Source organism: Convolutriloba macropyga, chromosome 15, assembly GCF_964194025.1.
Source record: "Convolutriloba macropyga chromosome 15, txConMacr16.3, whole genome shotgun sequence".
NCBI lineage: Eukaryota > Metazoa > Xenacoelomorpha > Acoela > Convolutidae > Convolutriloba > Convolutriloba macropyga.
In genome coordinates this window covers 26,908,462-26,926,317 of record NC_134482.1, presented here as the reverse complement: position 1 = coordinate 26,926,317, position 17,856 = coordinate 26,908,462, and the positions used below count along the sequence as shown (strand labels likewise).

At 33.7% G+C, this 17,856-nt stretch overlaps 2 protein-coding genes across 2 annotated transcripts in view; one reads left to right on the top strand and one right to left on the bottom strand.

Moving 5' to 3' along the window:
• LOC142354601 (ubiquitin carboxyl-terminal hydrolase MINDY-3-like) overlaps positions 1–17,856 on the top strand; it is a 245,816-nt gene that overhangs the window by 91,387 nt on the left and 136,573 nt on the right. The gene's annotated exons all lie outside the window — the stretch shown is intronic.
• LOC142354253 (uncharacterized) lies at positions 1,148–17,238 on the bottom strand. Its single transcript, XM_075406513.1, has 3 exons — positions 16,860–17,238; positions 13,713–13,813; positions 1,148–1,464 (listed from the first exon to the last, which is right to left on the bottom strand). Exons 1-3 carry the CDS (start codon positions 16,945–16,947, stop codon positions 1,339–1,341), a joined length of 315 nt encoding a protein of 104 aa, XP_075262628.1. The 5' UTR covers positions 16,948–17,238; the 3' UTR covers positions 1,148–1,338.

The window sequence follows — 17,856 nt, the reverse complement described above, 5'->3', positions numbered from 1 at the left end:
CCTTACTGACTTCGACACCGGTTTTTCAGAAAAAAAGTAAATTACTTTGATTTTTGTCATATTTGACGTTCTTTATATAGACGCAAGACATACTCTGGATAATTGCAGGGCTCAACAGCTTCCTTTGGATGAAAAAAAATGACCCTATTTAAATATTTCGTTTTGTAATTATTCTCTTTCATGACTTTGGATATAATTTTGTTTCGAAAAAAATTCAAAATTTTTACATAATTTTGCCATTCTCTCTTTTTTGTCTACCTGTTACCTAGTCTCACTAATAAATGGCCACATACTACATTATCGGTTTTTGAAGAAGGCGCAATCAAATATATTTTGAGAGCCAAAATATTGCGTGACGGTATTGACAGCGTTTTCTGGCAAGTTTCAGTTAAATTTTTGTTTGTTCTTTTTTGTAGTTTTTTTCAGCAGCTCAAAAAAAGAATAAGGACAGATCCTAATGCCCTTCTATAGAAACAGTGGTAGTCGTAAACTTTTGAGATATTTTAGTTGATTACTAATGGTTTCCATTACTTTGAAGTTTTATTGTTTTAAGAAAAATATGCAAATATTTTAACTTTTCTGTTTTTGTTCTTTTTTGTCTAATTGTTACCAAACCTTTTTATTTACTGGTCCATATCTTTTCTGGTGATTTATATTTTATTTTGTTTAGTTTTTGGTTTATCTGACGGTCTGTTGACTTTGTTATTAAATTTTGTTTTTTAAAACGGACATAAAGCTTTTGATGTAATTAATGTTTGTTGTTTGATGTAATTAATGTTTGTTGTTGTTGTTGTTTCATTTTTCTATTCTTCTTGGCTCGCTTTCTTAATATCGGCATATCACAGCAATCTCCACTGGGTTATTTGCTTTGGAGGCTGTCTTATCGTTCATACACAATTTTTTGAAAAATACTTGGGCTGTTATCCCAAAAAATAATTTTTGGGTTTTTTTATCTGTTCCTCATTTGGTAGACAATTATGCCAAAATTGTGGATTGGCGGGGTCGGAAACTTATGTGCCATCGCACATTACCGAGCCGCCTTGTTTCTTTTTATATGGAGAAAAAGAGAATAAAATCTCTTCAAGACTTCAAAACTACACGCCTTTGCGCTTTAGCTGAAAAGGAACTTAATGAGCGAAGCTAACGCTTTAAGGGCACAAAATGTATTATATGTAGCTTTTTGGTACCATAGTTTATGGGAGCAGAAACACTCATTAAGTTGTATGCGCTGTTTAGTGAAAACTTTTGGGTTGATATAAAGTGTTGTTTTAATTGGCAACAATATATTTGTTGTAAACGACTCCTGTTTTCTGTCAGTTAATGTTTCTGATGGTCTCTTTATTCTCTGGCCATTTGAAGTGAGTTCATCTCCCTCGCATGTTGACAAATTGCACACGAAGTGCAACACACGGTCGCGATTACGTCACCCACACAGCCACCCTCAATGCTGCGATTGGAGCGAACCTGGAATGTGAATTTGATATCGGGCTGGTAATGTTAAATGATACCCGGGTCGAGGTGTCACCGCTAAAAATTGCTAAAAGATGTAAGATTTGCGGTGAAGTTGAGTAAAAGTGTAAGATTTGCGTTCAATGCGATGAATGCGGTGAAAAAAACTTTTAAGCGGTGAAAAATTTTTTTTCAGCGCTTAAGCGGTGAAAGAAAATTTTTCACCGCTACAAGCAGGATGCGGTGAAAAAAAATTTTCACCGCTACCAGCAGAATGTGGTGAAAAAAAATTTTCACTGCTACCAGCAGAATGCGGTGAAAAAACATTTTTCACCGCTAAAATCGCAAATCTTACAAATATTCACCGCGCTACTTTCAACGCTTATCTTAAATTCACAGGAAATATCATTGAATTAAGTGACAGATGGTGCAGTGGATTACGAAGTTGGTGACACGCATTAGGTAGAAGTTCGAACCCTAGTACGGCAGTTTCTTTTTTGTAAGAATTCCGTTGAATGCGGTGAGAAAAAATTTTTCACCGCAAAATTCAACGCAATTCTTACAAAAATTCACCGTTTTCAGTGCATTCAACGCTAAAAGATGCGGGCGCTTTGCGGTGAAAAAAGTTTTTTTTTCACCGCTATTCACCGCTAATCTTACATTATTTTTTGACCAAACCTCGACCCGGGTATTGGTGGCAAAAACTTATAGGTGCAATAAAAACGAGCAATCATAAATGACATCAAAAATGAAGAAACGTGAATATTTTAACTAAAAAATAGTATAAAGCAACAAAAAAAACGATGATAAACAAATTGAACAACAAAGAAAATCGCATTCAAAGGCACCGACAAATTTTTCCCCAATTTATGATCAGTTGCTATTTTTTGCGGTACAAAATTTTATGTCTTAGCAACTTAATGCGAAGCTATTTCCTCTCTTGAGCCCAGTAATAATAATAAAGTCTCTCATTAGATGTTAAAAACAAACAAGGAGGCTCGGTAATGTGCGTTTGCACATTAAGTTCCGACCCCGCTCATCTACATTTTTCACTTAATTTTCTACCAAATGAGGAAGAGATAAAAAAAATTAACAGATCTCCATATCGTTCAACAAACTACTAAAATAATAAAACAATATACTCTAGAGGGTTTATGAGACCTGTGGCTACCATAACATGACTACCAGAAAAAACAGCAACAAATATCAAATAGTTACAATTATTAATTAAGACCAAAATTCCTTGTCCATTTTTTGAAAACCACTAAAATCCAAACCAAAATGGCATCAGATAAAATTTACACTCGGAAGATTAACCAGCACTTTTTTGGAACAAAATATGGAACTTTTCCTCAATGCGACTTGGCAACAAGTCGACTAGAAATAGGCAAAACGGGCAAAGTCTGTTAAAACATTGCTTTTTTTTAAAAAAAAGAATTAAATTCGAACTAATTAGAAATATTACGCATCACATGAAATCATTGAGAGAGTCTTTTATACCTCAATAGAGAGCAACTGAGACCATTATGCAGGATATGTCATACAACTACAAAAAATCGACAAGTACAGGTAAAAACTAAAACTTTGCACGAAAAATTTTGCACGAAAACGATGTCCCCCCAATCAATTAAATAATAAGCTGATCACTAAAAACAAAAAAATCTTCGTTTGCTTTTCTTCAAAGGCAACAAAATTTATAAATCAAATGACGCCATTATTGTGATACTGTGAAAAAAAACAAAAAACCTACAAAAAATGGGCAAACATGCAAAAATCGCGAAAATTGCTTTTATGAAAACTGGTTGTTCCAAGAAGAAAGACCATCTAAGGAAAAAAACCGTTATGAAGAGCAAATTGTATTTCAATAGATAATTGATGTGAATTGTATATAGAGATGCTTAGCTACAATTTAAGAGTAATAAATTGGCAGACCTCAAAAATCTATCTTTTTTTTTTCATTAAAAGCAAATACTTTCAAAATTCATAGCAATCAAAAGCTTTCGACTAAAAGAGTAGACAGTTTGTCTTGCAACTACTCGGAAAAATAATTGCGACTGTTATTAATGAGACTAAATCATAAGACTATAAAATAACATTAAATACAAGCTGAACTAATAATTTTCACAAACAACTTAACAACTAAACAATTGACAACGAAACCACAGTTTTGAAGCCATTAAATTTATAAGATATTAACCGCGAGAAAATAACATCTGCATTTGCGTCTTCTTTGACCACCATAACGGTTTTTTGTAAAACGACTATCACAAAATGACAATAAAAAGAACCACAATTTTGAATAGTATCTAAACTTCACAAAATTCTTCTGAAACAAATTGTCTCAGCCCTGAAGACATTATTTAAAATATTTAAACAACAGACAAACTATTGTTTGATTCAACAAAACACTAAAAAGAGCTCTTAATAATGAGGCTAACTTATGAAAATGATACAACATTGTATAATACGAAAAGAAAGCAAACCAGAACAAAAAGAGATAAATTGAAGAATACTATTACTCTCTTTTTAGAATTTTAATTCGAAAGTCAAAATAACCAATAGCTATTTACCGGTATCAGTTATTAAGTTCATTTGTTTATCTATAGTTGGTCACTGAGACCTTTAATTACACAATATTTGGCGTATGACAACAAAAATTAACAACAAATAAAGGGCAAAAGTAAAAAACTCTACCAATTTCTGCAAGAGAACAGTGTCGCAGCCCTCAAACCATATGTTTTGAAAACAAAAAAAGATGTTCATTCTCAAATAATGTAATTTTTGTTATTTTAGATTGTTAAATAATGTTACAATTTACAACAGAAACAAAAACAACATAAAAAATGGGAAATTATGCACAAAAATCAGAAAATTTTGTATGAAAACTCGTAGTACCAAGACAAGAAAACCTTCTGTTAAAAAAATCAGCCATAAAATTAGTTTGTCTTCTATACGGAGGAGAGATCAACCTTTACTTACTGAGAATAAACAAAATGTTGACTAAAATATTATACAAAATTGACAAGTTCAAAAAATCACAGGAATTTTGCTAAAACAAATACATTCAGTAACATAAGAGACATGAGGTAACAACCGAAAAAAAAGGTCAACTTGCACCTGTCAAGGAAGAAATTTAGATCTTTGAGGGGTTAAACGTAAAATTCAGACTGCCAAAAGAATGACAATTGAAGGCAAAATACAAGAATTCAGTTAACTTTTATTAAAACTCTTCCTCAAAGCCATAAAAACCATTTGGTTCTCTGAAAACAAACTATATCTACATTCGGCCTTAAATTTACGTAAATTAGAGCGATCATTAACGGAGCCGTGAATAAAAAGTATTGTCAGTAATTAACATAAAAAAAAGCAAAAATTTTTTGAAAAAAGGCAGCATCAAAATAAAAACCAAGAGTCTCTGATTCAAAGAATCCATTATATTGTCGAACCTCTCCCTGATTTTGTCGCGCGCCCAGCAAACCGACCAACTGTTCCAAGTGTTTGCGAATTAGACCAATTGTTGCGTGGAATTCATCAAATATTAATAAAAAGAACGATGCATTTTGTATAATTATCAGCGAAGCAATAATCGAGCTATAGATTTATAGTTTACAAAGTTATATCGAAAAACGTGCGGAATAAGCGTCAGAGATCAGTAAAATGGAAGGAAAATATTTTCAAATTTAAAAATATAATTTTGAGACATTTTTTTACAAAAAAGGCTCTCTTAAACAAATGGCTAGAGAAAATGCAACACTGATTCTTTTAACTTTCGTCCCAGGTCAATTCTTTTATCCATTAGTTCGCATATCGTGTTTATGTGTTATGCAGACAAGATGATAAACGTTTTTACCAGAAACAGAAGAATGATAGCCATTTCAAATCGCAGTATTTAAATTCTGAAAATCGGATTTGTGCCAAAAACATTGTTTATTTTCCTATCAACAACCCTTCTATTATTTTACTTGTCATAATAAACAGATTTCTTTAGGAACCTTTATTATAATCACTAAGATTTTGCGATCACTGAACAATCAAATTAAACACTTAAATATTTCAAAAAATGTTAAAAGGGATAAGCCGGGGGAATAAATTTTCATTTTTTCTAACTGTTTATCATCTGTGGCAGTTACTTTTGACTGAAAGATTATCTTTATAGTTCAAGATTGTATTGAGATTTTTTTAAAAAGAAATTGTACAGTCGGTTGGATTTAAGCCATAAAAACCAATTGGTTCTCTGAAAACAAACTATATCTACATTCGGCCTTAAATTTACGTAAATTAGAGCGATCATTAACGGAGCCGTGAATAAAAAGTATTGTCAGTAATTAACATAAAAAAAAGCAAAAATATTTTGAAAAAAGGCAGCATCAAAATAAAAACCAAAAGTCTCTGATTCAAAGAATCCATTATATTGTCGAACCTCTCCCTGATTTTGTCGCGCGCCCAGCAAACCGACCAAGTGTTCCAAGTGTTTGCGAATTAGACCAATTGTTGCGTGGAATTCTTCAAATATTAATAAAAAGAACGATGCATTTTGTATAATTATCGAGACATATCTGCAAAAAACGGCAAAGTTTTAATTCCAGAAGACTTTCATACGGCGCCTAATTGCAACTAGCGCTCTTTTTGAGGTTAGGGAGGCTGTTTTAAGGTTTCTATGTCATTAAGTCTGGCAAACTTTAACAATGTGGACCAAAAAAGCACATCTTGTGCCATTTTTAATGAAAAAGTTTGAATTTTGAAAATTTTATCAAAAAATTTATCCAATAAAAACTTCAATAAAACAATTCAGCAACGCTTTTTATCTCTAACGGCAACAACATCACTATGCCGTTAAAAATTTTAATTTATTTTGAGCTTTATTAGCAAAATTGTGCCAAATTTTAGCAAAAATTACTGAAAATGTGATCAAAAACAGTCGAATGTTCACAAAACTTTAAACCTCGATAACTCCCTGTAAAAACGAAAATTGAAAAAATCTTTTTAATTCCGCATTCTACGCTCAACGGGCTTTTCAATGATACCACTCACAATTCTCTACGATTAATATATCTGTCGGCCAAAATTGACTGAACAAAAAAAACCAGTTGATTATATAGTTCCTTCTCCCCACTAAAGTGGGGGTCGGATCAACCAATTATTTAGATGAAACTAGATCTGGCCATCGTAATTATGCGTCCAAAAACGAGAACTTGATCAATATGCCCTTGCAAAAGAGTTCGTTCCTGTATTTAGATTGAACTATCGCAACTTAAAATTAAAAAAAAAACAGGAAAGCAAGATGAAACGAGTTATCGCAACGTTATCCGTAGCTCTGCTACTCAATAAAAGGTGAAAGAAATCATTTTCTAAAAGTATGATATGGAATAAAATATTGCACAAACGATTTTTTAAGTTTCTCGCTTGAAGTAACAGATTTCACTAAAGCTTACTGAGCAATATCATCTACAAGTCAGCGAAGCAATGATCGAGCTATAGATTTATCGTTTACAAAGTTATATAGAAAAACGTGTGGAATAAGCGTCAGATATTAGTAAAATGGAAAGAAAACATTTTCAAATTTAAAAATATAAGTTTAGAGACATTTTTTTTTTCAAAAAGGGCTCTCTTAAACAAATGGCTAGAGAAAATGCAACACTGATTCTTTTAACTTTCGTCCCAGGTCAATTCTTTTATCCATTAGTTCGCATATCGTGTTTATGTGTTATGCAGACAAGATGATAAACGTTTTTACCAGAAACAGAAGAATGATAGCCATTTCAAATCGCAGTATTTAAATTCTGAAAATCGGATTTGTGCAAAAAACATTGTTTATTTTCTCATCTACAACCAATCTATTATTTTACTTGTCGTTTTTTATAAACAGATTTCTTTAAAAACAGATTTTTTTATCACTGAAATATCAATCTAAACAGTTAACTAATCCTAGTTCTGAAACAAATTGTGGATTGAATCAACTTGCATTGAAAATCTACGCCGCCACCATTGCTTCTATCAAAAATTGTTTAAAGCGATAAGCCGGGGAATTAATTTTCATTTTTTCTAAATGTTTATCATCTGTGGCATTTACTTTTGACTGAAAGATAATATTTATAGTTCAAGACTTTATTGAGATTTTTTTAAAAAATGGCACAGTCGGTTGGATTTAGGATTGAAGATTTTTTTGAAGATTTGTTGTTCCCAAACATTCATTTATCAAGGCTCCAATTTGATTTTAGATTATCTATTTTAACTTATTTTAATATTATATGCAGCTTTCCTAATTATAAGAAGCCATTTTTTACCACTCAGAGTGAAAATTTTAAAAAAAAACTGACATCTTTTACGTCGGTAATTGGTAGAGAACGGTGGTTACTGCAATCATATGGTTCCGTTGTCGCAAAAAAGAACATAGATGAAATAAATAATGCCAAGCTAGTTTTCAGAAGTCCATGATTCTTGTCGCTATCTTCTTGAAAGACAACGCGGCCACCCATCACTTTTTAAACCAAAACACATGCTTTGACAAATTTTACACTCTAACATAAGTTTTTAAGCTTCCATAATTTTTGGTTTGAGATAATGGATAACTCCAGAAAAGGCTCTTGAAATATTGGCAGAAAAGCAGCCAAAACGCAAAAACATTGAAGGTGTTCTAGTACCTGTTTGCGATTTTCTTTCATGACATGAGAAGATAAAGCCGGCGTTCATGTTTTACTCCGCAAATTTGAAAATGAAAAACGCTCAAATAACTAAGCTGAGATGTATTTTTTTGAACTCGTTTGCTGATGAAACAGAAAACGACCACGCGATCCTCATTTTGCCAGCCAATGGTAATTATTTTTGACCACCTCGTTATTTATAGCAATTATAACTTTGTTTCGTAACCCATATAATTACATAGGAAATTCGCCCACATTTTGTTGTTTCTCAAGTATAACAAAACTTCATTTGGAATACTCTGCTTGTGTGTGTGTGTGTGTGTGTGTGTGTGTGTGTGTGTGTGTGTGAGTGTGTGTGTGTTTGCGTGGTGTCTGTGTATTTGGTCTTTGTGCGTGTGTTAATCTTTTTAATATAAGACTTATTAGATTATTCAGTCTGAAGCTAACCCAGTTTTAGGCCTCATATTATTGAAAGACTAAAAAAATTCTAGTGAGGAGGGCCTTATGGACTAAAATTACACAGTCGAGGAAAAATCTTTTCAGTGGTTCGAGCAAAAATATTTTCATAGGCATTTTTTGTCGAGCATGTTGATTTCATTGATCATGAACTAGAATTTTCGAAGATCAATCAACGAAAAAACATCGGTCGAGCATGATCAATTAATGGGTTCATTGGGTTCATCAATTTTTTTCTCATACGTCTGAATTTTTCTGTTGCACACAATGAAGCACTGGCAGAGCAAGGCAAAACAGCATTGCACTACAGCAATCAAACTTAAAACGAGGTTGGAAAACTGCCGAAGACTAAAAACTATTATTCAGAGGACTGATCTCAGCTGTGTTATATCGCAACATTATTTGATTGATTGAAACAAGGTAGCTTGAATGTAATGATCTCTTTCACATTAGCTATGATCAAAATGAATAGTTTTTCCTTAAAATTTACCTACATGTTCCGAACAAATGAGTTGTTTTCCCTTCCAAAATAATCATTTTAGATTAATGGTTCTTCATAATTACATATCATGAAGTAACATACATGCTGGCTACCTTTTAAGCAATAGGGAGCAATAAAATTGCTTCTCGGGGCAGAAAATAGACTAATGATGAGAGTTTTGCTAACTCAGGATTCTACAAAAGCAGGACTCAGTTTTTGTGAAGCTTTAATTGAGTCAAGCAGAAAATTTGAGTCGAGTTTAAGTTCAGCGTAGTTAATTTAAATGAAGCCAAAGTTGAAAAAAAATTTATCAATACACCGCAGAGGTATACCCAAATCGTCACTGCCAAATATGCCCGATGCGTGTATCTCGTGTTCGATCTTCCTATGTTAATACATTGAAAACGCTACATAATGCGAAAAAAAGCTACTTTAGCAGAAACCGGCAAAATTGAAGGGAAATTAGCGACCCGTGTTCGCAAAAGTGTCTCAATCTTAGCCGCAAAATACAAGTACAAAATTTATACCCTATTTTTCGCGCATCTTGTATCACGCCTCTGCTCCATTTGTGAATAGCTTTTTCGCACGCAACGTAACTCGATTTTGCACTATAATCCGCACTTAAGCCTAATTTAATGCGCGTTTTTGAGCATAAAAGTGATTATTAAAGCTTTATTACTACTACTAGTACTTATTACTACTTTCGGAAAAAAACTACTAGTAATTATTACTTTTTTGGAAAAAATCAGTTTTTATGGCACTGGGACGTACATCATATATTTCACAAAATAGATTCGATCAGTGTGAGATAGATTTGGCCAATGAAAATAGATCTGGCCAGTGAAAAAAAGATTGGGCCAGTCCCACATTGACAAATAAAACATTTTTTGATTGAGGGATTTTTTTGAGGCATTTTGTGGCAAAAAAAAACAGATTTTGTGGCATTGGGATATAACATTTTTTTAAGTATTGACCACAGAGCAAAAAAAATTTTGCTAATACAATCCATATGAATAGGACATACTGCGAAAACAGTTTGAGCAACATTCTACAACTCCTTGACCCATAAGGTCACATCATATTTTATAAATAAGAGACGAAGTTTGAGAAACGTTGGACGAAATTCCAAAACTTGACTTTATATAGCACTAATCTTAAATTTCTTTACATCATTGCCAAACTTATCTCGAAGCACGTTTCTCTTACAACTTTGAAACACCTAGACTCAATAGTCTAGAAATAAAAAGTCAGTTTACATAAAAATATGAATTGGACATACTGCGAAAAGATATGAGCAACATTCTACAACTCCTTGACCCATATGGTCACAACATACTTCTTAAATAAGAGACGAACTTTGAGAAACGTTGGACGAAATTGCAAAACTTGACTTTATATAAAAAACATACAAGTTTTTGCGCTTCCGAACTTTAATTTTCTAATGTACCAATTTTTCAAGTTTTGACCCCAAACCAAAAATTTTGGTTTAAAACATTCGATATGAATAGGAGGTCCTACGAAAATGGTATGAGGAACATTCTATAACTCCTTAATCCATAAGGTCACACAATTTTTTTAAATGAAAGACGAATTTTGAGAAACGTTGAAAAAATTGCAAAACTTGACATTATATAGCAGTAATCTTAAATTCCTCTACATCATAGCCAAAGTTAATTTGAAACACGTTTCTCTTATAACATTGAACCACCTAGACTCAATAATCGAGCAATAAAAAGACAATTTACATAAAACTATGAATAGGACATACTGAGAAAACAGTATGAGCAACATTCTACAACTCCTTGACCCATAGGGTCACATCATATTTTTAAATAAGAGACAAATTTTGCGAAACGTTGGACGAAATTGCAAAACTTGTCTTTATATAAACAGCGGACACGTTTTTTGCGCTTCCGAACTTTAATTTTCTAATGTACCAATTTTTCAAGTATTGACTCCAAACCAAATAATTTGGTTTAAAACATTCGATATTCATAGGTCCTACGAAAATGGTATGAGGAACATTCTTTAACTCTTTACTCCATAGGGTCACACCATATTCTTTAAATGAGAGACAAACTTTGAGAAACGTTGACGAAATTGCAAAACTTGGCGGTATATAGCACTAATCTTAAATTTCTCTACATCATAGCCAAAGTTATCTTGAAACACGTTTCTCTTACAACTTTGAACCACCTAGACTCAATAGTCGAGAAATAAAAAGACAGATTACATGAAACTACAAATAGGACATACTGCGAAAACATGTGAGCAATATTCTACAACTCTTTGACACATACGGTCACAACATACTTTTTCAAATAAGAGACGAATTTCGAGAAACGTTGGATGAAATTGCAAAACTTGACTTTATATAAAAAACTTTCATTTTCTAATGTGCCAATTTTTCAAGTTTTGACCCCAAACCAAAAATTTTGGTTTAAAACATTCGATATGAATAGGAGATCCTACGAAAATGGTATGAGGAACATTCTATAACTCCTTAACTTATAGTGTTACACCATATTTTTTAAATGAAACACGAATTTTGAGAAACATTGGACGAAATTGCAAAACTTGACTTTGGTGTTCAGTATCTAAAGACATGTAATTTGCCCACCGAACTACAACCAAATAAAGTTTTTGATTAGTTCGCAAACTAAGTTTTTTGTTCAGTGAAATACAAACAGAAAAAAAATAAATTTGACTTTTTTCTGAAAAATTCCTCAACATTTTTTGATGAAATTTTGTCGGAGTTTCAGATCGATTTTCCCTTCTTGGTTATCAAAAGCCGCGTGGTTTTTACATCAGTGCCCCTAATTATAGTGCCCCTGAGTCTGCCAGTTCAACATTGGTATACAAGCCCCTTTTTGAGCGAGGGATTTTTCGAAAAAAAACTGATGGCTCGGCTTTTTGACTTTGTCTTTAAAGTTGTTTATATTTCATCCGCTTTATAGCTTTAAAGGCTTCAGTTAAATTTGTAATAAAGTGTTTATTACGAAGTATAAAATCACTTCGCATGCTCAAAAAGCGCGCGTTTAATTAGGCTCAATTGTGGGATTAGAGATACTTTTAATGCGAATAATAGATACCTAAATTGAGCGAAAACGTGCTACAAGACTTGTAACCTATTTTTTGATTGGAAAGTTCCGAAAAGTAAGATGCCGCTTTTCCGAAAAGTAAGATACAAAGGATGTCTCCTAATTTCATTCATTTTATGTATCTACCCAGGTTGAGGTCCCAGACCGAAAGTCGATATGTCCAGACCTAAATGAACGCACAAGGTGGCGTCGTGCGTTCAAAATTACACGGCCTGGAGAAAAAATGAACGCACGATAGTCTGGACATATGCAATTTTGAACGCACGATAGTCTGGACATATGCAATTTTGAACGCACGATAGTCTGGACATATGCAATTTTGAACGCACGATAGTCTGGATATAAGCAATTTTGAACGCACGAAAGTCTGGACATTGTGACTCGGAGCGCACGACAATTTCTGGCATGGAAACAAGAATGCCAAAAACTAATGAGTCCATGTTTGACTAAACACTCTTAATAGAGTGCTCACTCAAGTGAAAGCTTTCTACCAAGAAAACCTCAACTCACTTGAGTTCAAAAGTTACAAAGCATCGAACGCAGGAAAATTCGCATCCAACATTTTGCTTTGTTTAAAACAATTTCACACCTAGAATTAAAAACCCTTGCTGAAGTTGCAAAGCAAATCATTCTTTAATAACTAGGTCGCCCTTCAGCCAATAACTGGCACCCCCTTCAGCCAATACTTTCATCGAACATCTTTTATTAAACAAAATATAGCAACTGCTTGGGCACTTAATCACAACCATCACCCTAACGTATCTATACTTGAAACGAATACATTATAAGAACGTTATCTGATTATGAACGCACGAAAGTCTGGACATACGCATTTTTTATCGCACGAAAGTCTGGACATGAGTGTTTTTGAACGCACGATAGTCTGGACATGAACGCACAAATGAGCGCACGATTTTTCATTTAGAACGCACTAAAGTCTGGTCATATAAGATTTTGAACGCGCGAAAGTCTGGACATAAGCACGTTTGAACGCACGAAAGTCTGGACATAGGTGTTTTTGAACGGACGATAGTCTGGACATGAACGCACAAATGAGCGCACGATTTTTCATTTAAAACGCACTAAAGTCTGGTCATATAAGATTTTGAACGCGCGAAAGTCTGGACATAAGCACGTTTGAACGCACGAAAGTCTGGACATAGGTGTTTTTGAACGGACGATAGTCTGGACATGAAAGCACAAATGAGCGCACGAATTTTAATTTGGAACGCACTAAAGTCTGGTCATATAAGATTTTGAACGCACGAAAGCCTGGACATAGGGAGTTTTGAACGCACGATGAACGCACGAAAAATTTTGAACGCACGAAAGTCTGGACATAGGCACTTTCCGTCTGGGAGGGTCTGGACATAGACATTTTCCGTCTGGGACGGTCTGGACATATCGACTTTCGGTCTGGCACCTCAACCTGGGTAATTTCCGAGTGAATTTTACTAAGGCGGAAATTTTGGGGTATACCTCTGCGGTGTAATGATTAAAATATTTTGAAAAAAGTTTTTGTTTGCTGTGGCTGGCAAATAGGAAGGATCAGATATTTAAATTTTTGAGTGTTGTGTTGTTTACCTTTGAGCGCATGGTTGCAATAGCGATCAAGTTGACCAATGGAATGAGAGTGAGCACACAGTGTAGAGGACAGCTTGCTCCCACTGCCTCGGCAGTCTTGCCTGAAGAAACAGACCAGAAGAAGTAAATTAAATGTTACCTCATATTTAGAAGCAAAGTGAAAAAGAAAAATAGACTAAAATTTCTAATTAACCTTTTCAACACGAAAATCATTTTGAAATTAACAACATTGAGGTTTGTTAAGGTTTTTTTTCCAAGTAATATTTAGATCCCCGCATCCTCTACCACCCGGCTGAATGTTTTCCTAAATTAGCCCCATCTTGATATAACAGTGAGGGACAAAATTAAAAGACTTTTTGAAAATTTGCCTTTTTTGAGAGTGGGCTGCAATTGGGGAGTGTTTTTTAGGAATATACCGCCAATTCTCCAATTTTCTCAAATCTTTCCTCCCGAAACCGAATGGGGGTTGGTATGCATTGGCGGATATCTTAAATACTCTAGTCCAACCCCGACAGTTACATTGCAAGATCTTTCAAGATTATTGTCTATGACGGTTAACGTGCAAGATAACCGTTTTCTTAACTTTGCAAGAGTCTTATAAAATTGATCGTCTCAAGCAAGGTCATCTAAGATAACCGCCTTGTGAAGAAGATGGTTATCTTGATAGGCAAAATTAAGACCTTTCTTGCAAGTGTCTTGCAAGAGATAGGTTGTCTTGCAAAATTTTCTTCAAAAGACAGTTATTGTGCATGATAATTGTGCAATATAATTCAATGGAAATGGATATTATTTCGTGTATATAGATTCGGAAAACAAGCAAACAAAAAAATTGAAACCGATTGAAAAAAATTTGATGAAAAAAAAAATAATTTATTTTCTTGGAAGTTTTTATTTAAAGAAAACCAGTGATATGTCTCAAAAACTTTTCTTGGTTTGTCGAGGCTATAAAAGGAGTCTTTACGATATATTACAAATTTACAGATCATCAAGCCTTGTTCAGTAAAAAAACATTGCAGGTCAAGTCCTGGGTAACAAAGCCCTCAAGCACCCAAAACCCTTAAGCAAATCATTTCATAAAACTTTAAAAGTGATTTCAAAAAAACATTTGTTGAGACAAAAACTATGCCTCACTAAAACGGTTTTTGCGAGCGCACGCAACTGATTAGATTCACCTATTTCTCATTCAAAACCGATGACAACTGCCATTCAGCAGATTTAGTGATCAAATAGTAATAAGTAAAACAGATGATAATAAAACTAAAAAATTCTGTACAATTTTTCAGAAATGAAAAGAGCACAAGAAGAAAAGATAAGAAAAAAATAAAGAAAACTCGAAAAAGCTAAGAAAACAGTTAGATAATATTTCTTGAAAAAACTGCAAGCCAAAGGCATAGAGAGTATTAGTTTTGCACTGAAAGATTTATAGAATGACTCATATTGTCAACGTTTTAGAACTATCCCTAACGAGATGAAACAATAAGACGACAAAAATTACAAAAGATACACTCTAAACTAAAAAGAACTTCAAAATATGTCGAGAACAATTAATGTCAGAGTAATTGAAACCAGTAACCAAAAACTTGAACGCCTAATTAGGTTTTTTTATGTTCGACGAGCAACCAATAAAATGGTCCTTTTTGATCCTAAGTTTGAGAACTATTCCTAACAAGGTGAAGCGATAAGACAACAAAAATTACAAACAAAACACTCTGAACTAAAAAGTACTTTAAAATATGTCGAGAACAATCAATGTCAGAGTTATTAAAACCAGTAACCAAAAACTTAAACGCCCAATTAGGTTTTTTAGGTTGGACGAGCAACCAATAAAACGGTCCTTGTTGATCCTAAGTTTGAGAACTATCCCTAACGAGATGAAACGATAAGACAACAAAAATTACAAAAAAATACACTCTAAACTACAAAGAACTGTAAAAAATGATAAGAACAATCAATGTCAGAGTCATTAAAACCAATAACCAAAAACTTAAACGCCTAATTAAGTTTTTTTATGTTCGACAAGCAACAAATAAAACGGTCCTTGTTGATCCTAAGTGATAAAACAACAGTAAAATTTCGAAAAAGGTTGAAAACAACGAATTTTCAAAATTTTCAACAAATATTTAAGACAACAAGTATAGTCAAAGTGAATAAAATTTGGCTGCCTGTCAAGGAGTTCAATCAATTGCAAATAGACGCCTTCTGAAAAGATATGCACCAAATCAATGGCAGTCAACAGAAGAAAAATTGAAAACAGCAGTCAAACTACCGCACGTGGACAATTCGCTTTCAAAAACCTAAAATTAGTCCAAGCACCAATTTCTCCCTCCATTTTAAAGATATTTTTGAAAAAAAAATCACGCTCCGAAACAACTAGTTTTTTCACTCCTTTTACTACTCCAGCGTGAATAAAATCAGCAGTCTAATTTTACTTTTCACTGACGTGAAAAATCAGAAAAAAGTGTGAACAAATCTATAAAAAAGACAGCACACCAATACGATACAAGAACTTCGGATTGTAAGAAGTAGAAGAAATCGATTCTATTCAGCGCATAACCTTCTTGTTGCTATACAATGAAGCCATCGAAAGTTCTTTTTTGAAAAAAAACTCTAAGAAAGTGAATTAATCCAATAAAAAGTAATTAACCAACCATTTGTTAATTGAAACATTTCGAAAAAAAATGAAACTTCAAAACCTTTTAATCAAGATTAAATCAATTCGAAAAAAATTAAACGAAATCATAATCATTCCCAAGTTCAGGTGCCAGACGGAAGCAAGTACGTCCAGAGCGTCCAAGGTGGAATGATCTTATGTCCAGACCTTCGCGGGTTCACCAGTTTGTCGCACGTTCATGACCAGGCGTCGAAAAATTCCGTACTTAATTCTGTCTTGGACTTCAAACTGAGTTTTGGTTTACACTTAGGTTTTGTGATCAAGGTGAATTTTTGACCTGCTATTACGTGCAAGAAACGACTATATACGTTCTTGTACATGCTTTTTCAACGTTTCATGTTTGTCCCCCCTTTTTGAGCGTCTCTATCAAGCAGGTATTTTGACTACTAGATATTTAATCGCGGAGAATTTTATGGTAAACTGAACTCTAATTATTGTGAAAACCGATTCTAATTTAGTACGTAGCATTAACTCACCGTGAACGTAACATGGCAGAATAATTGTTAGAATGCAGACTTTTATGTCCCCAAAACAGCTGCACAGACCAGAAGCCCATTCACCCATGTTGATAAATATTAAAATAGCCCCAAATATAACGGAATTTCTTCAATTTTTAATTTTTTTGCAATTTTTAATTTTTTCAAGTTTTTCTAAAGTGGGAAGTAAAATGCCAACTAGTAATTAGGTTTTTGTGACTATGTAAACAGAGATAAACTACTTCGGAGAACTATCCGTTTGCAGCCTTTTACGTATGAGACAGAAAACTACCAGGTATGTGTATAAAAGTACGGTTTAACTTCAGTTATGGGCAATAGAAGCGTATTAAATTCACTAGTCCATACAGGTAAATCGACTTCTAACCGGAATAATGAAACACCATTTTATGATCACACACACGTAAACTGGGCTCTTTATTGGGCACATTGGTTGCTATGGCAAATAGCATACTGATCACTGAGAGGCCTTAAATTTGATATTATTTCTCGCCAATTTTTACCCAAAAATATACTCAAACTGTGTACAATCGATAAAAATCGCGCACATTTCACCACTCATTATTAGGACGAGGTGTTTGTTTGATGCGAACCGCGACCAGGATTCGTTGTCTTTCATAATTTTCGGATAGATTACTTTACTAACACCTCTTTATGATTAGATCTCCTTCGTCTAAATGGGCGGTGCTTAATGGAAACACCTTGTTCAGTCAACCAGCCTGCCCCTCGGGTAGTTATTGGGTTGTTATAACCATGTTATAACCATGTTATTACCTGTCCCATCCAATTCCACTCTAACACGTTTACCACTTCGTCTCACTCCTACTCCACATATCTCCATGTTTTACAACATCAAATATGTTTGTATATATATGTATGAATGACTTGTTCGCCTACCGTGGGGGGATGTTAATGATAAAATGGGCTAAACCGGGAAAAGCCCATGAATGGGTAATCATCTTGTCTTTATATCTGTTTG

Bases quoted from the DNA above. Each gene is read 5' to 3' on its own strand.
- LOC142354253 (XM_075406513.1), bottom strand. From the start codon at position 16,947: ATGGGTGAATGGGCTTCTGGTCTGTGCAGCTGTTTTGGGGACATAAAA. The intron at 13,814-16,859 runs GTGAGTTAATGC...CTGTTTCTTCAG, and splicing joins TCTGCCATGTTACGTTCACG to GCAAGACTGCCGAGGCAGTG. The intron at 1,465-13,712 runs GTAAACAACACA...TTCACATTCCAG, and splicing joins TTGCAACCATGCGCTCAAAG to GTTCGCTCCAATCGCAGCAT.